This window comes from Siniperca chuatsi, linkage group LG4 (assembly GCF_020085105.1).
Source record: "Siniperca chuatsi isolate FFG_IHB_CAS linkage group LG4, ASM2008510v1, whole genome shotgun sequence".
Taxonomy (NCBI): domain Eukaryota; kingdom Metazoa; phylum Chordata; class Actinopteri; order Centrarchiformes; family Sinipercidae; genus Siniperca; species Siniperca chuatsi.
In genome coordinates this window covers 11,564,578-11,587,298 of record NC_058045.1, presented here as the reverse complement: position 1 = coordinate 11,587,298, position 22,721 = coordinate 11,564,578, and the positions used below count along the sequence as shown (strand labels likewise).

At 41.2% G+C, this 22,721-nt stretch overlaps 1 protein-coding gene across 2 annotated transcripts in view; it reads left to right on the top strand.

Annotated features, from left to right (window-relative positions):
- Nucleotides 1-68: 68 nt before the first annotated feature.
- The window catches only part of otud7a (OTU deubiquitinase 7A), a 35,176-nt gene continuing 12,523 nt past the window's right edge, over nucleotides 69-22,721 (top strand). Inside the window, exons 1-7 of one of the 2 annotated variants that reach the window (XM_044193829.1) lie at nucleotides 69-215; nucleotides 14,324-14,447; nucleotides 16,736-16,889; nucleotides 19,421-19,606; nucleotides 19,719-19,937; nucleotides 21,782-21,883; nucleotides 22,424-22,551. In XM_044193829.1, coding sequence (XP_044049764.1) covers nucleotides 16,805-16,889; nucleotides 19,421-19,606; nucleotides 19,719-19,937; nucleotides 21,782-21,883; nucleotides 22,424-22,551 — 720 coding nt within the window. In that variant the 5' untranslated portion in view covers nucleotides 69-215; nucleotides 14,324-14,447; nucleotides 16,736-16,804. Of the gene's footprint in view, nucleotides 216-14,323; nucleotides 14,452-16,735; nucleotides 16,890-19,420; nucleotides 19,607-19,718; nucleotides 19,938-21,781; nucleotides 21,884-22,423; nucleotides 22,552-22,721 lie in introns of both variants that reach the window. The other variant, XM_044193830.1, reaches the window with a different exon arrangement.

The window sequence follows — 22,721 nt, the reverse complement described above, 5'->3', positions numbered from 1 at the left end:
GATGTGTATCTGAGGGCGTGAGCCAACGTTCCTCACCGGCTGACGTCACGCGGCAGCGGCTGTCTGAGGAGGCGTGGCTTTGTTCTGCTGCAGCGGAGAAATATGACATGGGGATGAGCGAGAGAGAGAGGGAGACAGCCTGATAGGAATTAACGGTTCGTCAGAGGTCTGGACTGAAAACCTTATGATGGGGAGTAATGACTGAAAACAGAACGGTAAGAGACAGACATGTTTTTAATTTTTTTCCACATACAGCGCGAGAGGCCGATTCATGGCTCATTTGATAGTGAGCACAATAGGCTACCACTGCAGACAGGTGCACCTGCCTTTATGCGAGTACGTGCCTCGATGCATTCAACTTCAGGTTCCGTGTGAATACCTTTTTATTTTAGGTCGAATGCAAATGCATCGAGGCCACAAATCTCAACGACGGCGTGGGATGACACGTTAGAGTTAAATGCTGTAAACATGGATGTGGTCTTCAATCTGTATGCTTAGTCACAGACCTTTGTGATGTAGGAACATACAGTAGCAATACTATATATATCTGAGACAGCTGAGTATATTTTGTGATGGTACAAACAAACAGCCTATTAGCTTATTGAGGCTATATAGCCTTGGAGGCTATGGTTATTTTTCCAGACATGGAATATTAATCATCACAATGTATTTTGGGCCAGATGGCTTAACATGTATATGGTGATGAAATACATAACAGCTATATGTTTCATATAGTAAATCACAGCAGTTTCACTATCTGTTCATCTTAAAATATAGGAAGTCTTACAATAACTGCAAATACCTGGTTTAATTCTGGTGCCCATATACGTTTCTTTTATTGATGGCCTGGTTCATAATATCTACCAAGTACGCCTGCCTGTAAAGATGGTGAAGCTACTAATTCATTGCTATAGTATTTTTAAAACCATATTCATGTCCCTTTTACAAAGACCTACATAATAAAACCTTCAATTTATCATTAATATCAGATTATATTTGACCTGGGTACAACACTATTGCAATAAACTCTCACGGTTTCCTCCTGGTCATTTGGAAGATGATGATTTACATCAGATCAACTTGTTTCCTTTCTTACCTTTACAACTCATTCAGACACCTATTACCCCTGCCTTAATGCTTTACTTGGGCTTGCAAGACGGGCAGCTGACAGTAGTCGAGTCTGATTTGGAGACAGCTTGAGGAGATGGGGCAGAGATACAAAGCAGGGCCCGTGGCTGCCAGGCCAAGCCAGGCCATGCCAGCTCCACAGAGGGCTTCAGTGCAGCAGGGCACTGGGGAGAGGGCGCTTGGCACCTGATCAGTTACCACAGTGAATTCTGTTCCTGTCACAGGCATTTAGCTACAGAAAAGCGGAGCAGAGATGACGGTTGTTGTTGAACCCAGTTGGGCTTTCATGTCACTGTGGCAGTGTTGCTTTATCAAACTGCTTCTCGACTGATACAAAATGACATTCCTTTGCAAACATTTGTGCCAATTGCCCACTGTCTACTTCAAAAACCTAAGCAGAAAAAGTTAACCCCATAAGCTATCATTGTACACTGGTTGCATTATTAAAATAACACTTTAGTGTTAGTTTACATGTATACACATTTTGCACCAGAGGACCCAGCAGCGAGGGGGTGTTTTTCCACTGGTATCATTAGGCAGGAATCTAAAAGAACGATCAAAATAAATAATCTTGTGAACCCTGAAAAGCACCTGCAAAGGGGACTTAAATCTCCTGTTTCCTTTCAAAAGAGTTCCATGCCTCCATTCCTGATTCCCCCAAAGTTTAGTCCTTCAGAGGAGATGAAATGAGTCAAGTGCCCGTGGTAATCACGGCCCAATCATTGCCCGGCTTTGAAGTGGGCCCCGTCCTTTAGACATCTTTACAGGTGGGGAAGCAATGTTAAGTGTTCTGTCTGCAGGCAAAGGGAGGTCAGCTAGAGGCCATGGAGGTAGGCAGGGGAGCTCCTCTCACACATCAAAATAGGGGAGGGTGGACCTTTCCAGGGTCACTGCACTGTGGTCTTACGTGAGCCTGATGTTGGAAAGATACTTTTGGGGAAATTTGTCTCTCAGTGAACAAACCCATTCTCAAATGTGTTTGTGAAAGTGCGGCAATATGAAATGTACCTCCAAATCACAGACAAATTAGGTTGTAAGCCCTGTGCCGTGAAGCTGTAATAAATTCTCACACCAGTTATCCTGTCATGCTGTGGTAAAGGCTTAAACCACAGAAGGATTGTAATAAGTTGACTGCCGAAACCATGATTTATGAACTTTTTTAAATCGTGAATCTAGATTTGACAGTGTTTTCAGAGCTTGTGTTTTGCATGTGTCTGTTTTTGTCTGAATCCCGAAGAGGTACATAAGGGATGCTATATGGCTTGTAACCATAGTCTGAAGGGGCCCATAGATCTACAGTATAGATTTCTGAAAGGATGTTCGGATGCCTGGATTTCATCCTGTTGTCATCTTTGTAAGTTACTGGAGCCAGAAAATCCTAATTTGAGCCACAATGAGGAAACCTAGATGGGGCTGATGTGGGACAAGGAAGTGGCAAACACTGTGATTGGCTGAGACATCTGTCAGTCAAGCAAATGCCCCCACAAACATGGTCTTCTTTCACCCATACTGTTGTCCTAAGGAACGCATTTTTTTTTTAAATCAACTGACTCACATTAAAGAATGTGACATTAGCTATTAAGGCACAATCCTCTTTTGAATTAAATATATTTCAAGACAGAACTTGGGGTCTTTCTCATTGAATACAGACAGTTTTCCTTAAGCTAGCATCTAACAGTCATTAGATGAAGTCTGCTTTAAAGCACTTGTAAGGCGCACTGGCTTCAAAATTCAATCATAATGACTGCTGTTTGATTTCTAAAAGTAGGAATGAACCTCTTAGAGCACAATCTAGTCCTTTTTTATCAGACACTTGAGGATCAAGTTGTTGAATCCAGATGCTGAAACCAAAACGTACCTGTTTAACACACAAGTCACTAAATTAAATGCAGTGTGATACATTTAACTTTACCCAAATGTTATGCTGCTTTAACAAGATAATGCTCTGCTACACCACAGAGCTTCATGAACTCTCACTGCCCATGTGCAAATTTCACTTTTTTGATTACAATATAATAGCAATGTTTGTTATAATATTTATCATGATATACTGCCCCTGAAGACACCAAACCTGAATTGGATGTACATTGCTGTACCATAAAGCATGTGTGATTATGGCTATTATGGTGTAACAGAGATAGTGACCACTGAAGTTCCAATTAACCCTAAAGTTTTCTGTGGAACATTTTAATGACAACCAAAGCTTGGTGTCTTGAATTTTTACAGTTACACACACCAATGAGAAGGTGTAATGATCAAGGCTGAGAGAATGACACCCTCAGATAGAAAGAGACCACAGGTTGTGTGTTTACGTGTGACAGACAGAGCTTTAAATTTGTCTTTATCCAACTGTGACACAGGCAGTAACAGGAGTTGGATGTTGTGTTTTGCCAGGAAGATATCCTCTTTGACAGCCATAACTTGTGTATGCGTGTTTGTGTCTGCGGCTCTTGCACCTAATTGCATTTGTGTTGCTTCACTTGTCTGGTGCTGAGTCTGGGAGCAGGCTGGCTGCTGGAGACGTCTGCCATTGTAACATTCTCCCCACAAGGCCCGACGGGCACAGCCATCCCCTGTCCTGCCTCGAATCAGCAAGGGAGCAGTTTCTAAATCAAACAGAACACTGTTGCACAGGATACCCTTGGTGACTCAATTTAGATTCATGCAGGCCCACAGCGTAGGTCATTTTCATTCATTCAGAAAAAGAGGTCAGGCCTCCTTTTCTCTGCAAAACCCAGCTGCATTTGTAGGAATCTCCATTTTGTCTCACAATTTATTTCTGTTAAGACAATTATTAAAAGGGAAATGCAGGTTAGGCACCACCCTGAGAAAAGACGAGCAGTAGCACTGTTGTTCAGCTTGCTTTCTACGTCATTCATTTTCTTAAGTAGAGAAAACAAATGCCCTGCTGTCTGTCACTGTCAGTGCCCTTTCTTTCATCTTTGCTCCATAAGATACAGCATATCTCATCAAATGTTAACAAAACCCATTCATGGAACGTTGGGGAGAAATTTGCCCTTTCTCTGCTATAGAAATCTACCATCTTCGTTGTCTCCTTTCTGGAGAAGTGAAGAACAAGAGATCTGAGATGACTCAAGAGGGACAAGAAGTACAGTAGCCTGTATTTTTGTACACTATATTTATCTTCTGAAGGTTTGCAGGGAACTTATTTTAACGTCACCCTCTGTTAACAGTCATACATTTGCACATACTGTATATTCAGTTGTATACAGTTGTATTAATTTCACAAGAATATATGGTTGAGGTCTGCTCTGATTATTCACCCTGCAGCTACTTTCCTCCCACTGCTTTTTTATGCCTCTCCCACACACTCTCATAGGCTTATTGGCCAACCCGCCACCTACATACTTTCTCAACTGTGGGGTCTGCACCCCATGTGAGGTCACTTGACATGTAGATTGGGTTATTGGGAAAGTTCTAAGATTGACTGATTATTTGTTATAAAAATAAATCAGATATTTTTGGAAGAAATCATCATTCATATTTATACAACCTATTGGCATCCCATTATGCTTTTGGAAATAGAATGCGCAGGTATGTCATGCTCAACTTGACAACTCTGTAACTGCTGTGTTCATTAACTTTTTGGTACCGTAAGATTTCAGTTCTGGTTGATCTAGCGACTGCCATGGTTGTACAGCAAGTGTTGTGTAGTACTACAGGTCCCAGAATTCTGGGGGCAGCAAACATTGAGCAGGAGTTGTAATAGCGGACTCTGCCACTAACCATAAAAAGTACTATACAGAGATGTAATTACAGTATGCAAATACATTGAATGGCTATTGCTGGAAAAATTCCGACTGTTAATAGTATAAAAAATAGGGGTTGATTTAATGAAAATCTAAAAACTTTAAAAGAGGGGTAGGGGGGCGAAATAAGATTGAGAATCCCTGCACACCTTTAACTTGAACCTGCACTCAATCCTGTAATAACCATTTTAGGGTTTGTTTTACAACTTAACAATAACTGGTTACTGTCACATCAATGACTATAAGTTATTCCAAACAAATGCCTAACAAATAAACAAAAAGTGATATAAGCTGCTGCTTTTGTACCACACAGATTATTGCTGCTGGCACATCTGAAATTATAAACTGATCAAAAAAGTGGCATATATTATGTTGCATTTTTGGCTAGTTCACAATGTAAGGATGTAATGAATTTACATCAAGAACTCAATTTGCTTTAAACTAGCCAGTTAAAAGTGTACATATGTAGTGAATAACAAAAATCCTCCTCAGACCATAGGCTGTACCAGACCAGTAAATCACTTAAACTAGCCATCTCTGTTGGTTCTAAAACACATTTGTTTTAGTGAAAATCCTTAGAACTATAAAAGGGAAACATAATTCTTTTGCATCATCAGTCACTACAACATAATAAATGTCAGTTATTGATACCGGTCTGAATATGACACATCTTTCCTCCGCAATGAACCCACACCCACTGAATGCCCTCTTTGTGGGTGCACTTGAGGGCACTTTGGAGAACACGCACATATCAGACAAAGTTACTAAGTCCAAGATTTGTTTTTCCATCCAAGAGGCCAACATAAAAGTTTACACCAAAGATCTTTGTGGAGCAGGCTTGGATTCATTAATTTCTCACGAGTATAATTGACGTCTTTTGCTTCATTTGGGAGTTTAAAGTCCATCCTGGTAATGAGAGTAAATGACACATGCATCAGAATCATAGTATCTACGCTTCTTTTGTAGCTCCCATTAACTGTTGACTTGTGCTTTAGTCAAGTATCCTCGACGGGCACAGTTTGGGTATCAGATAAAGTTGGCAGTTGCAGTTAGCATCAGCTCAATTTGGATAGCTAATCGTTCAGCCGGAGTGACCACAGTAAAGTGCCGGAAGCGCTTGTGGCCCTGTGGTTGAATTCAGGCTCATCTGTAGCTCCTTTCAACAAGAGTAAGCAGTGCATTCAGTCCTATTCTTCTGCTTAGTAAGAGTATGTTAATATTGTAGCACATTGCTCAGATCATCGTTTGGATGTTAGAGCAAATTTTTATTTACTGGCTAGAGTGTTTGAGTCTACCATCTGGGGAGTCTTGGGGTATTTATCTATCACCTCTGATGAAAATACACTGGCCATGGTTACATTTAAATTGTATGTGTTGTAGTTCAGATTATTGAATATTTTTCCATCGAAGAGAGATGAGTTGATTCCAAATTCAGACATTATTGTGGCCATCAAAGGCTACAACTCAAGCTACTTTTATGTAGGCTATATAATGTAGTTGGCAGGAAAGGTGTCTAAATTTTTGTCTAAATGCACAACTATACATGTCTAATAAACCCAGTGACAGTGTCATAAGGCCAGTGATCTGCACAAACCAATTCAATTCATTTTGAAATTGTTTCCTTAGGCATTCCTTTTCAGAGAAACTGCAAATAGATATTTCCCTTTAGCCAGTAAACATGCATGTCATGAGGAAAAACAGTAGTATGGAATGTTTCATTGACACTGTACATAAAACAAAGAGAATTTCTGACAGTGGCTTCTCTCCTACACTTGGTTTCCTGAACAGCATCTTTGTGAACTACACTGGGGTGATGAAACATACCACTCTAAGAAGGGGGGCAGAATAGTCCAAGCAGTGTTGGCAAAACTCATAACTATAATTATTAATTTACCTTAACTGCACCCTCCTACAAATTGCTCCCCAGGTGTTGGTATCCTTCAGACCTGCCTCACATATTTGCAATGTAGACCTGTAGTGGGTCTAAGTAACTTGCTAAAGGACACTCTGAAAGCAGATGCTGATTAAAGGAAGAGCTGTACCCATCCAGTATTTGTGGTAATTGGTAACTAGTACTAAGTTGTGAAAGATCACCACAGCGTTGTTGTGGTACAGCCAGAAAACTCTTTTTTTTTAATTGAGGAACCTGCAGGTTTTAATCCATTTTTCTTCAAAAACTAAATTAAGAATAAGGTTATGTGATATTGCCCTCTCCACCTACTTGAGTGTACATGCACAACGGTGCACGCACTTTCAACTTTCAGCTGAATACATTTATTACCTTGATATTTCTGCACATCTCAGATGCTTGTTTAAAAACAGCTACAACTGAAAGCGATCTAGCCAACATGACATTGTGCACTGCTTTGCAGTAAATGCCATTTTCCAGTTGTTTTTTTCATGGTACGAAAATGAAATAATCAGGTTGACAAGAGAACAGTACTTTATAGCTGCTTAGCTTAGCTATGCATGTGTGTGTGTTTGTTTCATTTCTGAAATAGAAAATGTGGATTCAGAGGAGACATTATAAGCTACTGTATACATCTTCTGGGCTTCTCCAGATATATATATGTTGTATGTACAGTAACAGCATACTCCCAATTATCACTGATCTGTAGATGATGACTAATGCCTGTCAATCCACTCATTCACAGATGTCGTCAAGAGTTGAATTACATGTAGGTCTTAACAAAGCTAGCAAATTATTCTGTGTGTTCAGCCCTTGAGAGGACACCCTCCCTCAGCACAAACTCAAATAGGAAACACCAGCTGGCTTCAGCTAGATGTTCTGTTTATCTTATGTAACGTCCATGTTTCCATGCTTGAAACCCCCCTTTCACCATGTCATTCATATACCTGACACTGGCTGCTAAGTGTGTAATTTATATCCACAGCATACTGTTAATGTTTTGTCCCTTTTTTTCTGATTTGTCTTCTTCAAATCAGCACAAAGTTAGGAACCTTCGGCTTTGGTCTCTAGTCACAGCTGTCTGCTTGTGGGGCTCTGTCGAAAATGGACCAGTTGTGAAAAAGAGGTATTGGCCGCAGTGGTAGGAGGGCTGGAGGGACTGACATTTTAAGGGGTTATGATCTTGTTCTGTGCCCCTCAGCAGCCAGCTCTTTGTTTGGGTGCATGCTGCACACACAGTCTGCCGCTCTTTTAGAAACTGAAGATTTGACTTGACTGTAAGGTCAGACAGAAGAATTATCAGTTGCGTTGTTAAATGGATTTATTGCTTATTGTGTACATACTGAACATTGCTATTAGGAAATATGATGTGCAATACGATGTCGTTTTTGTGTCTGTTAACAAACCAAACCTCAGATGAAGCAGTAAAATGAATAATTTTGATGGCAAATTCATAGCCTGAGCTTCTGAACTTACTCACAAAAAACAGAACGGTTTTCTAGGAACATTGATGTCCCTCAGGTACACAGTGCAACGCTCAGGCTGTCCACTGCAGCATTAATTGAAATTTACCTCAAATATTAATGCGATGATGCATTTAGTGCAAATTGACAACAACTCTTCACTCCATGCATATGCTGTGCTGGCAGTGTGCAGCGCAGCAGTGAGATGCAAAGTGACATTATTGCTTCTAGCAGCATCTTTCTCGCAGCGTGTGAGGGGCCGCTGCACACAAGTCTGGCTTTTTTTAAGGTTAGAGAAGGATTAAGAGAGAGAAAGAGAAAGTATTTGTGTGAGTGTTTGTGCATGGCTTGATAACAGACTCTGTCTAGAGGTCAAGACTTATTACACTCTATTTACGCCTTGCATCAAGGAGTGGTTAGTGTTTGACTGACATGCAACAGTCAGTTCTTCCCCTTCTTGGCTTCCTCTCTTTTGGGCTCTCCATCTTCTTGCCTCTGGAAGTGGGGGCTCAGCAGTTGATTTCTCAAGGTGCTAATAAAAATGCCATCTGTGGGTCCTGAAGGTAGGGGAAGTCCCACTGGTGAATAGAGCATAATGGAGGGATAAGGAGGGACTCTGCACATTCTCAGGTGGTGACTAGAGAGAAAGACAGACATCGATGGAGCTCTCAAAAATCAAAATGGCTTAATTTGATGAGCCGGTGCGGGGTGAAGAGCCCTCTCTTGAATATTTCGTCCCAGGCACTGATTGAAACACATCATACATTCCACAGGCTGCCTATAATATCGTCTGGATGACAGCGTATATGCGTGCTCGCACGCGTGTACACGTTTGCTGCTCCTACACACTGAGCACTGGTGAGGCACATACACAATTGCAACAAGTACAAGCTTGCCATTGTGGCTGCAGGAGGAGGAGAATGGACAGAGATTGAGGCCGACTGACTGATATGAAGGCTGAATAGCAAGAGCTGCTTTCACTCTGCATTGAAATTCACTGAATCTTGTGCTCTTAAACAAGAACTTTGAAATAGTGGAAGTGCTTAGTTTGTAGTTTGGTGAGACATTATAATATTCCATTACATGAATTTTCCATGCCACTTAAGTGTGCTGTGTTATGAAGCACGCTAATGGTTTGTGTTGATTATTCAGAACTGATGCAAGGTGGAAATGATCTGTTTCCCTGAATTGTGCTCATTTGTTTCTCCAACATGCAATTACCCTAAGTCTAACGTAACAATATTTTCCGTTGCTGTATTTTTTTCTGTTTCTTCCTTTATTCATTGAATTACATCAATAATAGCTGACAACACCGTTTTGAAACTGTTGTCTGGTTTTAGTGTTTCCATCTTGTAGTATATTAAAATAGTAAAAAATATGCTTTTTTTTTCTGACTTTAACTGTAGCTTGACATTTTGCGGTGCACAGGCATGTGAGTAAGTACTAGATAAGAAAGAATGCCATTTTTTATTAGCTGTCTTCTGTGTTTTGGCAGCCCTTTGTGGAAGCATTTGCTCTTTTGGCTTTGAGATTGGTAAACATACTGAGGGCACACTGAGTAGTAAACATGCAATGGTTAGCATTCACATTTGTGTACTCACACACTCATGCACCCCAGAGACGGGGATCATAGGGTGGTTATCTAGCAGTGTTGAGCACAGCAGTTTGAGCCCGTTGGTGCTTGGCCCTGCTAACTGCAGCTCAGCTCACACACTGGTGATGAAGCAGTGTTGGCCCGACAGCGCTGTTTGTGCGAGCCAGAATGTAAGATTTTATTCTCTCCCTGTCTTGAAGAATCCAAAATATTCTGTCCAGCAGAGGAGGGATCAGATTCTCTGAGGTTTGAGTAACTTCATTTGTGTTTAACCAACAAGCCCACATCTTATGTCCTACCCTTGCTGGACAGGTCTCTTGCCAGTGTTTTGTAAATCAGGCTCAGGTTTCAGGTTTCAAAGGTCCTTTTGACTCTCTGGACTAGTGCCACCTACTATACTGGGAAGCTGTGGAGTGAGCTAGTCTTCCACAAGCAGGATGCATCGAATCAGTCACTCAGATTAACTGCCTCATTTATCAGTGTTGTTTAATATTGTATTTTGTTCCTTTTTTTGTCTGTGGTGGTTTCTGTGGTCATTTTTATTTAACAACTACAAGCTAACAAATGCACTGTTTCAGGATGAAGCTTTTAAAAGAGATTATGTGGCATCTGTGAGTTTTCTTCTTTAGGATACCAGAGATACCAATTTCTCTATTGACAGTAGCCTCAATCGACCAGAACAGTGTATTTAATTGCATAATATTGTGAGGGGTTTCTGTCCTTCGTTTGCACAGCGTACTGCATGCAGAGCATTGTGTGCTCTTTGGAAACAGTTTTTTGGGGGGTTGTGGAAAGCATTCTGAGAAATGGAGGAAGTCAGAAGCCTAAGTAGAAGCAGACAAGGCAGGTTTATGGAAAGTGGAAACAAAAGCATAAGTTATAAGGCTCTTGGAGTTCAATGAACATAAATTAACGATACCTAACAGTGTGTAAAAGATGGATTTTTCCTTAACAGCATCAATATTTTATGCTGTCCTATGCTTCGTGTACTCAAGTGTTCTCTGACCTCCACATAAACTCACAATTGCAAAATATAAAAATCTCATAAAATAGAAGCTGGCTTTGAAAAGCTTATATAAGAGACTAACAGCAAATAACCGTTAACCTTGGTTTGCATGTATAGGATTTTCTGCCTGACCATTTTCCAGTTACAGAGGAAATTCAGTGCAAAGAGTAGAGTATAAGTGTTTGTACAGTATGTTCATCTCCCACCTGCTGTGTATCTGCCTTGCATGTGGGCGATCACCGCTCACTATGGAGACAATTATCTCAGCTATAACTCATCCTATTAATGTAAAATGGCTACATATATACATGTACATCATGGAAAAATAGCCTGTTTCACATTTGCATGTAACGAGGGACCTTATGGAAAAGAAAATGTGTATTAAATGACACAAAAGCAAATCATGTGATTGTCTGTATTCCACTCTGAAGTATTCAGGGAGTGAAGGGGTTTTCATTGTTAAGTTTTGTAGATTCACTCTCTGTAAGTCATTTCATACTTTCTAATCAGCCAACTGGTTTACTGGTGGTTTAAAGTAGTGAAGCTTTAAAAAGTGTCAAACATAAAGAAGGAAGAAGTGGGTGCGGCGCGGTTGTACAGTATTAGTATGATTTATACACCCATCAACTGAAGAATTCACACAGGTTGGTTTATTTTCTTGTAGTGTAAAGTGTGCTTGTAAAACTTGATTGACAGTTGATAATGATTGATTTAGTATAGTGGTAAAAGATGTTAAATATGCACAAGACACAGTGGCTCATTTATAACAGTCGGTTCTGCACAATGTTTTTGCTTGCATCCAAGTCATAGCTGTTATTTATAAAAAAAATGTATTTCAGTTTGCATATATTAAGTAGGTGCTTCATTTATGTTATATCCGATACTAAAGGCTACATCTGATGGAAACTAAAATTAATTTTACAAATAATTTGAGGCTCTTGGATTTCACACTGTATAGCTGCAGTGTATGTGGACCAGTGCTGTTTAGTGTACAGTGATGATGGAGGAGAATTCAGTGGACCATACTCCAGTGTTTGTGCAGGCACACGATTACGAAACAAGTCCTGTGTCTCTGTTTTTTACTGTCTACAAACGGGCCCTTGTGAATAAGGAGGGACTGCGGGCAGAGTGCTCATGGGTCAGTGGACCATAGGAGGTAAACAATGCAGTGTGTGTGAGTGCTATTGTGAATACAGTATGGTGAATACACAACTTGACTCTGCTCTGTTACTAATACGTCTGCTCCTCAGCATGTAAGAGACTAAAAAACATCTTAGTGAAAATGAAACAGTAACTGGTTGCAAGGCCACACATTTCCCTCATGGTTCTAAAACTTAGGTGTTTGTATTGAGACCACAAGATCAAAGATACAGCCAGTAGTGAACATTGTCAGTTCGTCTCTCACCCAAATATACCAGCATACACACTCTACTACTATAGCTGTTAACTAAATGTAGTAAAGTAAAAGTATAGAGTTGCACAAAATGGAAATACTAGTAGAAGAACTAGAGGTATAGTAAAACTACTTTAGGATTGTACTTAAGTACAGTACTTGTAAATGTACTTAGTTACTTAGTTACCAATGAAAGAATTACAGTTTAGTTATCGAGACACAATGAGGAGAATGTGAGTTCATACAGAGGGCGGCTGTAGCTCAGGTGGCCATTAATTGTAAGGTTGGTGGTCTGATCCCCAGCTCCTCATGCCCATGTGTCGAAGTGTCCTTGAGCTATACACTGAACGCTAAAGTATCTATGGAGCATCTGCCAAACTTTAAACTTTCTGTCCATTCACAAAAACATCTTTGAGAAATATTTATTACTGGAGATAACTAAATTGAAGAGGTAATTTGGTCAGTAGGGTATACTCTTGAAATGCTAGTCAGGATCCTGCATAGGCCTTTCATAATGCCTGCTACCCAGACAAACTTTCTATTTTAGAACTCCTGCTTAATTATTTTTTGAAAGTGGGGGTGCCCCGGTAGCTCACCTGGTATCCGCCGAGGCCCGGGGTTGAGTCTGGCCCGGGCCCTTTGCTGCATGTTATCCCTTCTCTCTCCCCTGCCTTTCCTGTCTGTCTCATCTCTCGCTATCAAAATAAAGCAGAAACGCCCAAAAGATAATCTTTAAAAAAAATGTATATATATTTTCAAAACAAGTAATCTCACTTTTACTTGAGGACAATATTAGTCAAGTAACTTCTGCTTGAGTGGACTATTCTTGTACTATTTCTAGCCCTGCTAATTACAAGTGGTTCTCCTAAATATACTTTATTTTTCATAACTAACTAATGTGTTGGCCTAGCAGCAATGGTTGTTCCAACATTCAGGCCAAATAATATCTACAACCAATGCATGAATTTCGAGTTCATCCCCATTATAACTCATGGTTAAGAGTCAGCGTCCACTGTTTTTCAAATGTACGTTACAATTTACTACTGTCATTGTGAGGAATTGCTGATTTCAAAGGTAACACATATTGCTGTGGTCAAAGTTGCTGTGATAGATTGTTCAAATTAACAGAGGACACATACAGTATATGAACCTTTTTACTGTTCATGTGAATTATACATGACACTGAAGGATATTTCAGTCCCACTTAGGAGGGCTTTGACGCTAACTCCTCAGCACTTGCCAGTGTTCTTGCTGAAAGGGTGGAGAGAGGCGTTGGCTGGTGTGATCCACCCGGGACAATGGCACAATATCTTCAGAGTTTCCACTGTTGTTCTGTGTGGCTGCCCTCACACTCTTCTCTCAATGTTTGCATGTGTAATTGTCTCCACACACTACATAATCACATCACTGCCTTGCTGTGTCATGCGGGATCAACCTTCTTTGACTTTACCGGAATCACCATGTAAGTGTTTCATTACGTAAAAGCAAAGATTGTGAGGCTATCTCTGCAACTCTTTTACCAAGTTGGTGTTGGTGACACATACACACCTGCGTCTTAGTGGAGAACCTGAACATTTTATTACGTCAAAGTACCTTCAAAAACTTTAGGCAGTTTTAGCTTTGTGTCTAAGAATAAATGAAGCTGCCTTATAGGGATCTTACAACAGCTATCAGGCGTGGTGGCACACATCACAAGGCAGATTAAAACCCTCTGCTGTTCTAAAAGTACTCAATCATGAGACAATCACATTTTAGTAAAAAAGGGTGCAAAATTAGGAAATGAGTCTCTAATTTTCAATCAATAATTAACCATTGACTGTTCAAGAGTAATACTCTGTCAGTATGATGAACAGTCAGCAGACAAAGGGGTTTCTAAATGACACATGATGAAAGTAATGGCTTGAGGGGTAATTTTGGATTTGCATATTAACACTGATGCAGTCACAGGTGTGTGTCAGCTGGGTGTTTTACAGCAGCTTAAAAGTGCACTCAGTCAATCAGAACTAAGGGCCATAACTTTCTGTTTCAGGATGATAACTTTCAGTATTTATGTCTTTCAGGGTTCTCTGCATCCCCAGTGTCTTCCTCTCCTCTGCTGCCTCTGAAGCCATGGATTAGAGCTGTGTCTGGTCCTGACAGTCCTGTGGTCATCAGATGGCTTCTCAACAACCCTCAGCGAAAATAGTATGTATGTAAATAGAAAGTATGTGTGATAACCAACAGAAGAACGTTGAATTGCAATCATCTACATTGTCACTGACAGCTGCTAAATAACATTAAAAGGATGTGGCTGGAGGTATTCTATATTTTTCTTATTATCAACAAATCCCATGGGAGGACCAAAACCAACAATGTACTTAACTGTACCTAAGTACAGTACTTGAGTAAATGTACTTAGTTACATTCCATCACTGCTCCTGGTAGCTTAAATGTTCATTAGTACATCTAATGTATATTAATCCACAATTGAAAATAGTCCCTTACAAATTCCCTATTTACTCCTGTTTGAGTATCATTTGCGGAAAATTACAATGCCCAGTTGTTTTAGGAGATTATTTTTCCTTTTTAAAAATAAAACTATATAGTATTGAGCCATTTTTGAAGATTTATATTTAGTTTGAACAAATAGGCTTTACGTCAGATAGAAAAACTTGCATTAGGGTGTTTCTGAGTCATAATTACCTCCCACAGGGAAAGCGATCTGAATAGGGCTGTTTTTAAGGGAAAAGATGAGGTCATGACTTATAATATTCAGCTATTTCTGTGTCTCGTTCCACACCACTAGACTCAAGGCTTTTAGACCTGCAAAGCAATATTGTGACTCTCACTTGATGGACAGCCTATTATTATGTATTGTGTTAAGTGTCCACCCCTAGAGAGTGTAATTATGTTGTCTCTTTGGTCCTCAGAGAAGGCAAATACCTCACAGACTTACTTGCAAGCCTTTTTAATTTCCTGTTGGAGGTGTCCTGCAATTGGAATAAGTAAGCTTGCCTTTTGGTATTAGAAACAAGAATTAAGTTGATTTCTAAAAAAGAAGTACCAATAAAGAGAAAACAATCTTCTTCAGAGATACATTTTGGGACATCTAATAACATAATATGCATCAACCATAATCTCATGATGTCATGACAAACGTTGGTTGTAATTGCTCTAGCTGACCACCCTGTGTTTCCTGTAGTTTACATGTGCTTAAATTCTCTCTGTACAACAATGCATATGTAACACAATGCAAATGGCTGACAGTAACTAGGTCAGCTAAACTACAGCTTAAGTGCAGCTTTTACTCATTAATAATGCATATGATAAAGACTAAAGTTGCTGGGTCTTGAACAAAGATATTTTTCTCTCTGATTCCAACAATCAAGCAGTGCGCAGCTGTCTTTTTTTGTTTTTTGTCATGAGCCTTTAATTTTCATGTTATGATGATACCGACTGAGAGGACATTTCTGAGATTGTTCTGTCACGGTCCGTAAATGATATGCCATGATGTCCTGTTCATCCTGCTGTCACAGTAATCCACCAGTATTCCTCAGGCTCAGAAGTAGGAAACAACAGCATTTGTATTGCATCAGCTCTATTTTCAGAGCAGAGTGTCTGTTGGTTGACAACATAGACGCAAAACCTGATGGTCATGTCGTGTGGCACACTGACAGTTGGGGGCAGAGTATCTGAGTGCTCTCACTCCTCTTTAGGTCAAAACCACAGTCCTGAACAGCCTTCAAACCTCCGGTCTGCACACAGAGGCCTGGTGTCAGAGCTGCAAACCTGTGGGTGTTTGTTTCTTCACTGACAATGCGCTGAGCTCCGTTCCTCTGTCACCCACACAGCCTCAAGTGGAATGACAGCTATGCATGGACTCATTCATTCCATGGGCCGGGGGAGTGAACGTGTGTGCATCTTAGAAGTTTTTTTTGTGACCTAACAAGGCAATGCTTGTTGATCATTAGAGCCCAACTGCTATATAGCCATGTTGACATGTTCTCCAGCTAGGATCATACTAAATAACATCACACTGAATCGCCCAGCTCCACAAACAGTCGCTAGGCATCATTCCCTGCTCTCCAGCTCAGAGTACTGATGTGGTTTAAGACACTGGATCATGCCCAGAAACTCCTCGGTGGCAGGAAGAGGGTTAGTGTTGTTATGATCATGGGCGGTGGGCCAAAGGCTTTGTAGATAGGCAGGTGTGTCCTGGATATGACCTCTGGCTGTGCTGTTGATATTACATCTGTGCTGCTGGATATTATGTTATGACTGTTAGCAAGAACTGGGAGGAGCACTGGGAGTGGAGTGCTATTCACAGTACTATGAACTATCAGCTCTAGTGGCAGGGATTAAAATATGAGAGAGAGACCATCCAGTAACTGTTCTCTCACAGGGGTTCTTGAGTGATGGGTTTTCAAAAGTGTGATTGAAATGGATTTCCTGTAAAATGGTGTTGCTGTTTTTTTCTTTTTTTTCTTCTCCAGATGAGAACGTGAAGGCTGGCGTCCACCAAGGCCACCGCTGCACCTTGGGCAGCGCACACACATGATCACATGACTCTGGACATGGACGCGGTCCTGTCAGACTTTGTTCGGTCCACTGGGGCAGAACCGGGTCTGGCAAGAGACCTGCTGGAAGGTAAGAGACCCACGCTGTCCTGCACCTTCGAGATCAGAGGCTATACTCAATATTTGGGGATTTCTGTTTTGGTCAGCTGCTCCCCTGTTGTGCTGCGGTTGCACTCAAGCGAGCAGAGGAGAGGAAAGAACAGAAGAGAAGAGGAAATGAGGGGAAAGGAAAAGAAAGGCAACAAAGGAGGGGAGGAGAGGAGTGGGGCTTGCAGCAATGAGCCGGCTTGTTGATTTAGAGGCCAGTGTGACGGTTTTACGAGTGCACTCCCCAGGGAAAGCTTTGTGCCCATTCATTGGAACTCATTGAGGAGCAGAGTGCTACTGGCACTTGTATAGCTTACATACAGTGCCGCTTGGAAAGACAAAACAGGAGAGCAAAAGTGTACACAGCAACAGAAAGCTGGTTGATGGTCAGTTGAATTGGCTTCGATTTCTAGAGAGTAAAAGTGATGTTTGTGTTTTTGTTTCCATTAGTTTCCAGTATGTAGCAAATTCAATCTCAGCCAATTTCACATTGCATTCCAGCATCTGGTCAAGCTGTGGGAAAGAAATGCAGATACAGTTGTGTCTACTTTACAGGAATAAAAGCATGCTCCACACAAATCGGACTTCCACTAGAGGATAAACCTTGTAGAGTGCCTGCAGTATGTGTGTGTCCTGGAACATTTTCTGTCTTTGTGTGCATATTATGCAGCTCGTGTCTAGTCTGATAAAAGAATTAAAGTGTTGGGTGTCTGTTTCTCCCTCCCCCTCAGTCATTCTTTTTTTTATTTTTGATTCTGCTTTGGCACAAAGCCACAGGGGGCATACTTGTGACACTAACAGGCACCAAACAAGACGGTGCACTCAGACAAGACAGATGTAGGCCTGAGTGTCCTATTTCAGTATTATGCCTGCTGCTTCTTTCTGGTGTTAGCTTAGCTTTCCAGACCTGCTTCAATCAGCTGCTCTGTGGCCCTCTGGTCTGAGTCAGGAAGTGTGAGGAGCAAGCAGAGAGAAATATGACAGCGCCACATGTGTTGCTTCCCCCTAGAGGCTGGTGTATGTACTGAAGAATGTGTTTTGACCTTTGTGGTCAAATGTTTTGAGAACCAACTAATTTTCAGGGTTTTTAATTTTCACAGGAAAGGAAAATAGGTTAATTACCTAATTTTGGTGGTTTTGTTTAATTAAAGAAATCAGTTAGATTAGCTTACTTAGTAAAGCTTGCTCATAAAGATCTACTTCTACTGTCCCTGTATAGAAAATGCTCCTATGCAACTGGTTTAAGTCCTTTGTGAGAAAAAGGGACTTCAGTAAAGCTGCAGTATTACTACTAGATAGGGATAATGCATGAATTTATCAGTGTTGATTTTGCTGATGACAGCCATTACAAATGAAGGAGCTGAAACAATGCCTTCCATGCCACAGTATTAGTAGGCTAATGTAGAGGCATTTAAAGACCATGCATTAGGTGCTGAGTAGCTATGTTGTCAGACCTTAAGTTGTGTTCCTGGATTTGTGCAGCTCAAGCTGTTGAGATCCATAAAGTAGAATCAGTTTTGCATTGATTGGCGTGAGAGACAGTGATTAGTGGTGCCAGGTTTCATGTCTAGACTGCCAAGAATCATCGTGTCTGGAAGTCAGGAGGAAAGAGGACAACTTCATCCAGGTCTCTTACACAGTGAGTCCATTAATGGACTCTGTCTCACAAACATGTTCAGATTACATGCAGGCACCCTCTGAATGTTTGCATCTGTAGGCATTGATGTGAGTTTTATAAAGACTGTTTTGCAGATCAGTTCCTGTGGCATCATGAGAAGGCACGCTGAGTTATAATAAGACTGAGGCTTGACTTGTGTCTCTTAAACCTGGAAGGGATTTCTGTTAGAGAGACAGTACCCAGAGGAGACAACTCTGTGTGTGTGTGTGTGTGTGTGTGTGTGTGTGTGTGTGCGTGTCTGTCCCTCCTGCACATCAGGTTATTGCTGTCACTCTGTTAAAGGATCTGTCTCCCGTCACTATCTTCATTGATGTGGCACCACCGAACCTCAACCTCAAGTTATTCTCCTTAAAGAACTGTATGTCATTGCTCCATATAGGCTATATACACACCATTAAAGTTGGGGCTCATTATTTATAAATTGTAAAGAATTCATCAGTATTTATTTTGCGAATATTAAAATACTAAGTACATTAATTGTTTTTATCAATTACTTGGAGGGAATCTGGCTTTTCTGCAGCATACTCAGCAGATCTTTGGCATTTTACCCCCATTTTCCTCTTCACTTTCTGCTATTGGTAGCATATTATGAGTTATTCACCATGAGATAACCCTGTTTACCGTAAACTGCAGTGCACAGTGTCCTGTTGCACCAGAAAAACAACAACCTTTTGATGCGTGGGAACACAATATTTGGTGAATCACAGAAATTCTGGAAATCTGAAAAAATCAAGACAATACCCTTCAATTATTGTAGATTATGAGCAATATTTATTCTTGCTATTCAAAATCTGTGTTGATGTGCAATCAATCAGATCTTTGTTTGTGTCCTGCAGGTAAAAACTGGGACCTCAGTGCTGCTCTAAATGATTACGAGGAGCTCAGGCAGGTCCACACTGCCAACCTGCCGCAGGTCTTCAACGAGGGCCGCTACTACAAGCAGCCAGAGACACGTGACACCCCCACCCATGTCACCAAGATCGACAGGCCGTGTGCACAGAAGCAGGACGACAATGCACAAGGTACAAGGGCCACCTCAACACCATATAACCACTACTGATGAACTCAACAGTTTTCTCTTTCCTCACTTGCTTCCCACTCATCCATTCAGTTCTCCCTTCTTCTCCCCTCTAGAGAAGCGTCTGTCCCGCGGGATCTCCCACGCCAGTTCTGCTATCGTCTCCCTGGCGCGACTGCAAGTGGCCAATGACTGTACTAGCGAGCAGTTTCCTCTTGAGATGCCCATCTACACATTCCAGCTACCAGACCTCAGTGTTTACAGTGAGGATTTCAGGAGCTTCATAGAGAGAGACCTCATAGAGCAGTCCACCATGATGGCTCTGGAGCAGGCTGGTGAGTACTATACAATATAATACATTCTATTATAGTACTTCTCCTACTACTGACATGACATATGTAACACAATCGCATGCATTTCACTGTATTCTTTATGTAGATTACAATGAAATGCAGAAGGCCCACAAAGCAGCAGCAATGAGAAATGCCAGTGAAAGTCAGTAATGTAGACAGAGACATAGAGAGCGAGACTGAGAGTAGAGCGACAGAGCAGATCAGAGAAGGAGCATCATCTGGAAGCAAGACGACAACAACTAATTCAAAGCATCCAGGATCCCAAAGGATTCATCTCCCAGCTGAGGCTTTGAACTAACGGAGAGAAACTAGTTAGTGAAGTTTCAAATCTTCCAGCAGCGAGACTGCAGAGATCGTAAAGCCTTTCTCAACTAATTCTGTTCAACCAAGAAGATAAATAAATACATTTTTAACAGTGACTTAACCAACCAATAGTGTCAGATCTCTAGTGATAGGTGAAGGATTTACGGTCGTAAAAATCTTAGCACTGTCATGAATGTAATCAACATTATATGCATCACAGACTGTGAGTAAGACCACAGCTGAGACACTCCTATAAAATATGCATCTCTGTAATTAAGAAAAGGTAAACCAAAATACAACAACCATGTGTATTAGCCTCAGTTTATGGGTGGTTGAGTCTCAACCAGCATATTGATCATTCTTGGATATAACAGCATTAAACACACTGAGATGTAACAGTAGTCCATGTTTCCAGAAAATTAACTTGTCTAACATTGAGAAATGCAAAAACCATCTGCATTTTGAGCCCATCTACACTGAGGGGTAAATCATTCAGAGCCTCTTCTTTGTTTACTGTTGTTAAATAAATGATGCAGTCAGATCACCCCAGGCTCAGAGCAGTGAGGCTGCCTGCAGTAAAGCAATGTGCCATGCCCAGGGCTGTGAAGCAGTCGTCTCCCCCTGAGGGACGCAGGCAGGGCGGTGACGGAGTAGAAACTGGAGATACTGTAAAAGTCAGGCTGAGGAAAAGGAAGATATTCTGAGTGGTTTTTTGTTTTTTTTTGGGAGACTGCTGGGTATTTGAGGGTGTGTGTACAAGCATATGGCCTGTGCTAATCATTGCCTTCAAAGTTCAGCTATTGAGGCTAATTATGCTTGTTGGCTAATTGTTCTCAATGGGCCGTTACTGGTACCTGCTCCAGTACTGTGAGACCGGAGGACATAAAGTTACATTTGAATATCAAGGTGACAAACAGTTGAGACGTGCAATTAAAGGCTCTTGTCAATACCTGTCAGAGTAGTAGTGACATTTCTAACACAGATGTTTTTTTACTGAATCTGATGGATAAAAGGAGTCGTGATTTAACATCACTAACAGACTAGACAGAAGCTTTCTTTCTTTCCACAAGATTTACACAGATATCTCATGTCTAAAAAAATTAAATTAGGATATAAATTGAACTCAAAATTATACATTTTACTTATTAAAAGGAAACACTTCATACTGTCCCCAGCTGTCCATGGAATAAACATCTCTCTTTGAAATGCCCAAAGTATTTTTCTTATGTGCTAAGACTTCTTTTTTGTAGATTATATCCTTCTCTTCGTAGAGATGTTGGGCTAGGTTAGGACCAAATGTTGTTGTGGGCCCATAAAGCCCAATGAGACATTGTATTGGACTATACAAATAAATTAGACGCGGGTACCTTATCACCAATCTTTTTTGTGTGCGTTTCAATTTGAGTAAATTAAGAGAACACTGAATTGAAAATGGATTGGAACTAAATGTGAGTGTGATTGCTGCCTCCTGTTTCTCAGTTTTGTACAGAATTCATGGCCTTATTATGTTGTGCATTGTGCAGGTCGTCTGAACTGGTGGTCCACCATGTGCATCAGCTGTAAGAAGCTGCTTCCTCTGGCCACCACAGGGGACGGGAACTGCCTTCTGCATGCTGCCTCTTTAGGTGAGCTACTCATGTACACTACAGTATATTTAACATACAGTCAAGCCTGGTGTTAAACAACTGTGCGAGTCAGTGTCACAGCTGTCTATTAACGATGTCAGTGCTGCGTCACAGCTGCTGAATCCAGAGGAGGGAGTGAGAAAGGAGAAGTGAGAGAGCGAAGGAAGCAAGGAAGGGAGGGAGGGAGATAACTGACCTGTACATTGCAGGAAACCGTCAGCTGCAGGGTTCACGGGGTATTCGGGTCCCTGCTGAAGGACATTGTTGACACCCCAGTGTGAGGACTGCTGGAGCAGCAGAGGAGCTGCCGGGGTTTGAGGCACTAGAGCAAATGTAATCTACACTGACAGTCAGACAACTAAAGGCCCTTTGATGAGTGATGAACGACATTTTTAGACATAAAGTTAAAGAGCCGAGGTCATCTCAGAATGATTATATAGTTTGGTGCCGTTTTGGTCATCTATGTTTAATGGCTGTGTTGTTGTTTCATGTCCTCAATCTTAACATGCAGTGACAGTGTTGCGTGTCTGTGTTGATCAGGGATGTGGGGCTTCCATGACAGAGACCTGATGCTGAGGAAATCTCTGTACACTATGATGAAGAGCGGAGCGGAGAGAGATGCTCTGAAGAGGAGGTGGAGGTGGCAGCAAACCCAACAGAACAAGGAGGTTGGGAGAGTGTCCATCTTAGCGCACTGCACCTCCTAAACGCATCACATCCTCTTTCACTAATGACACGTTAATAAATCCACATGCGAAAGCGAAGGGATGAGCCACTCGTAACCTCTGTTAATAAGTGCTGATTTTAGCTTCCTTGCCGGGTCGCACATTTGGATTTT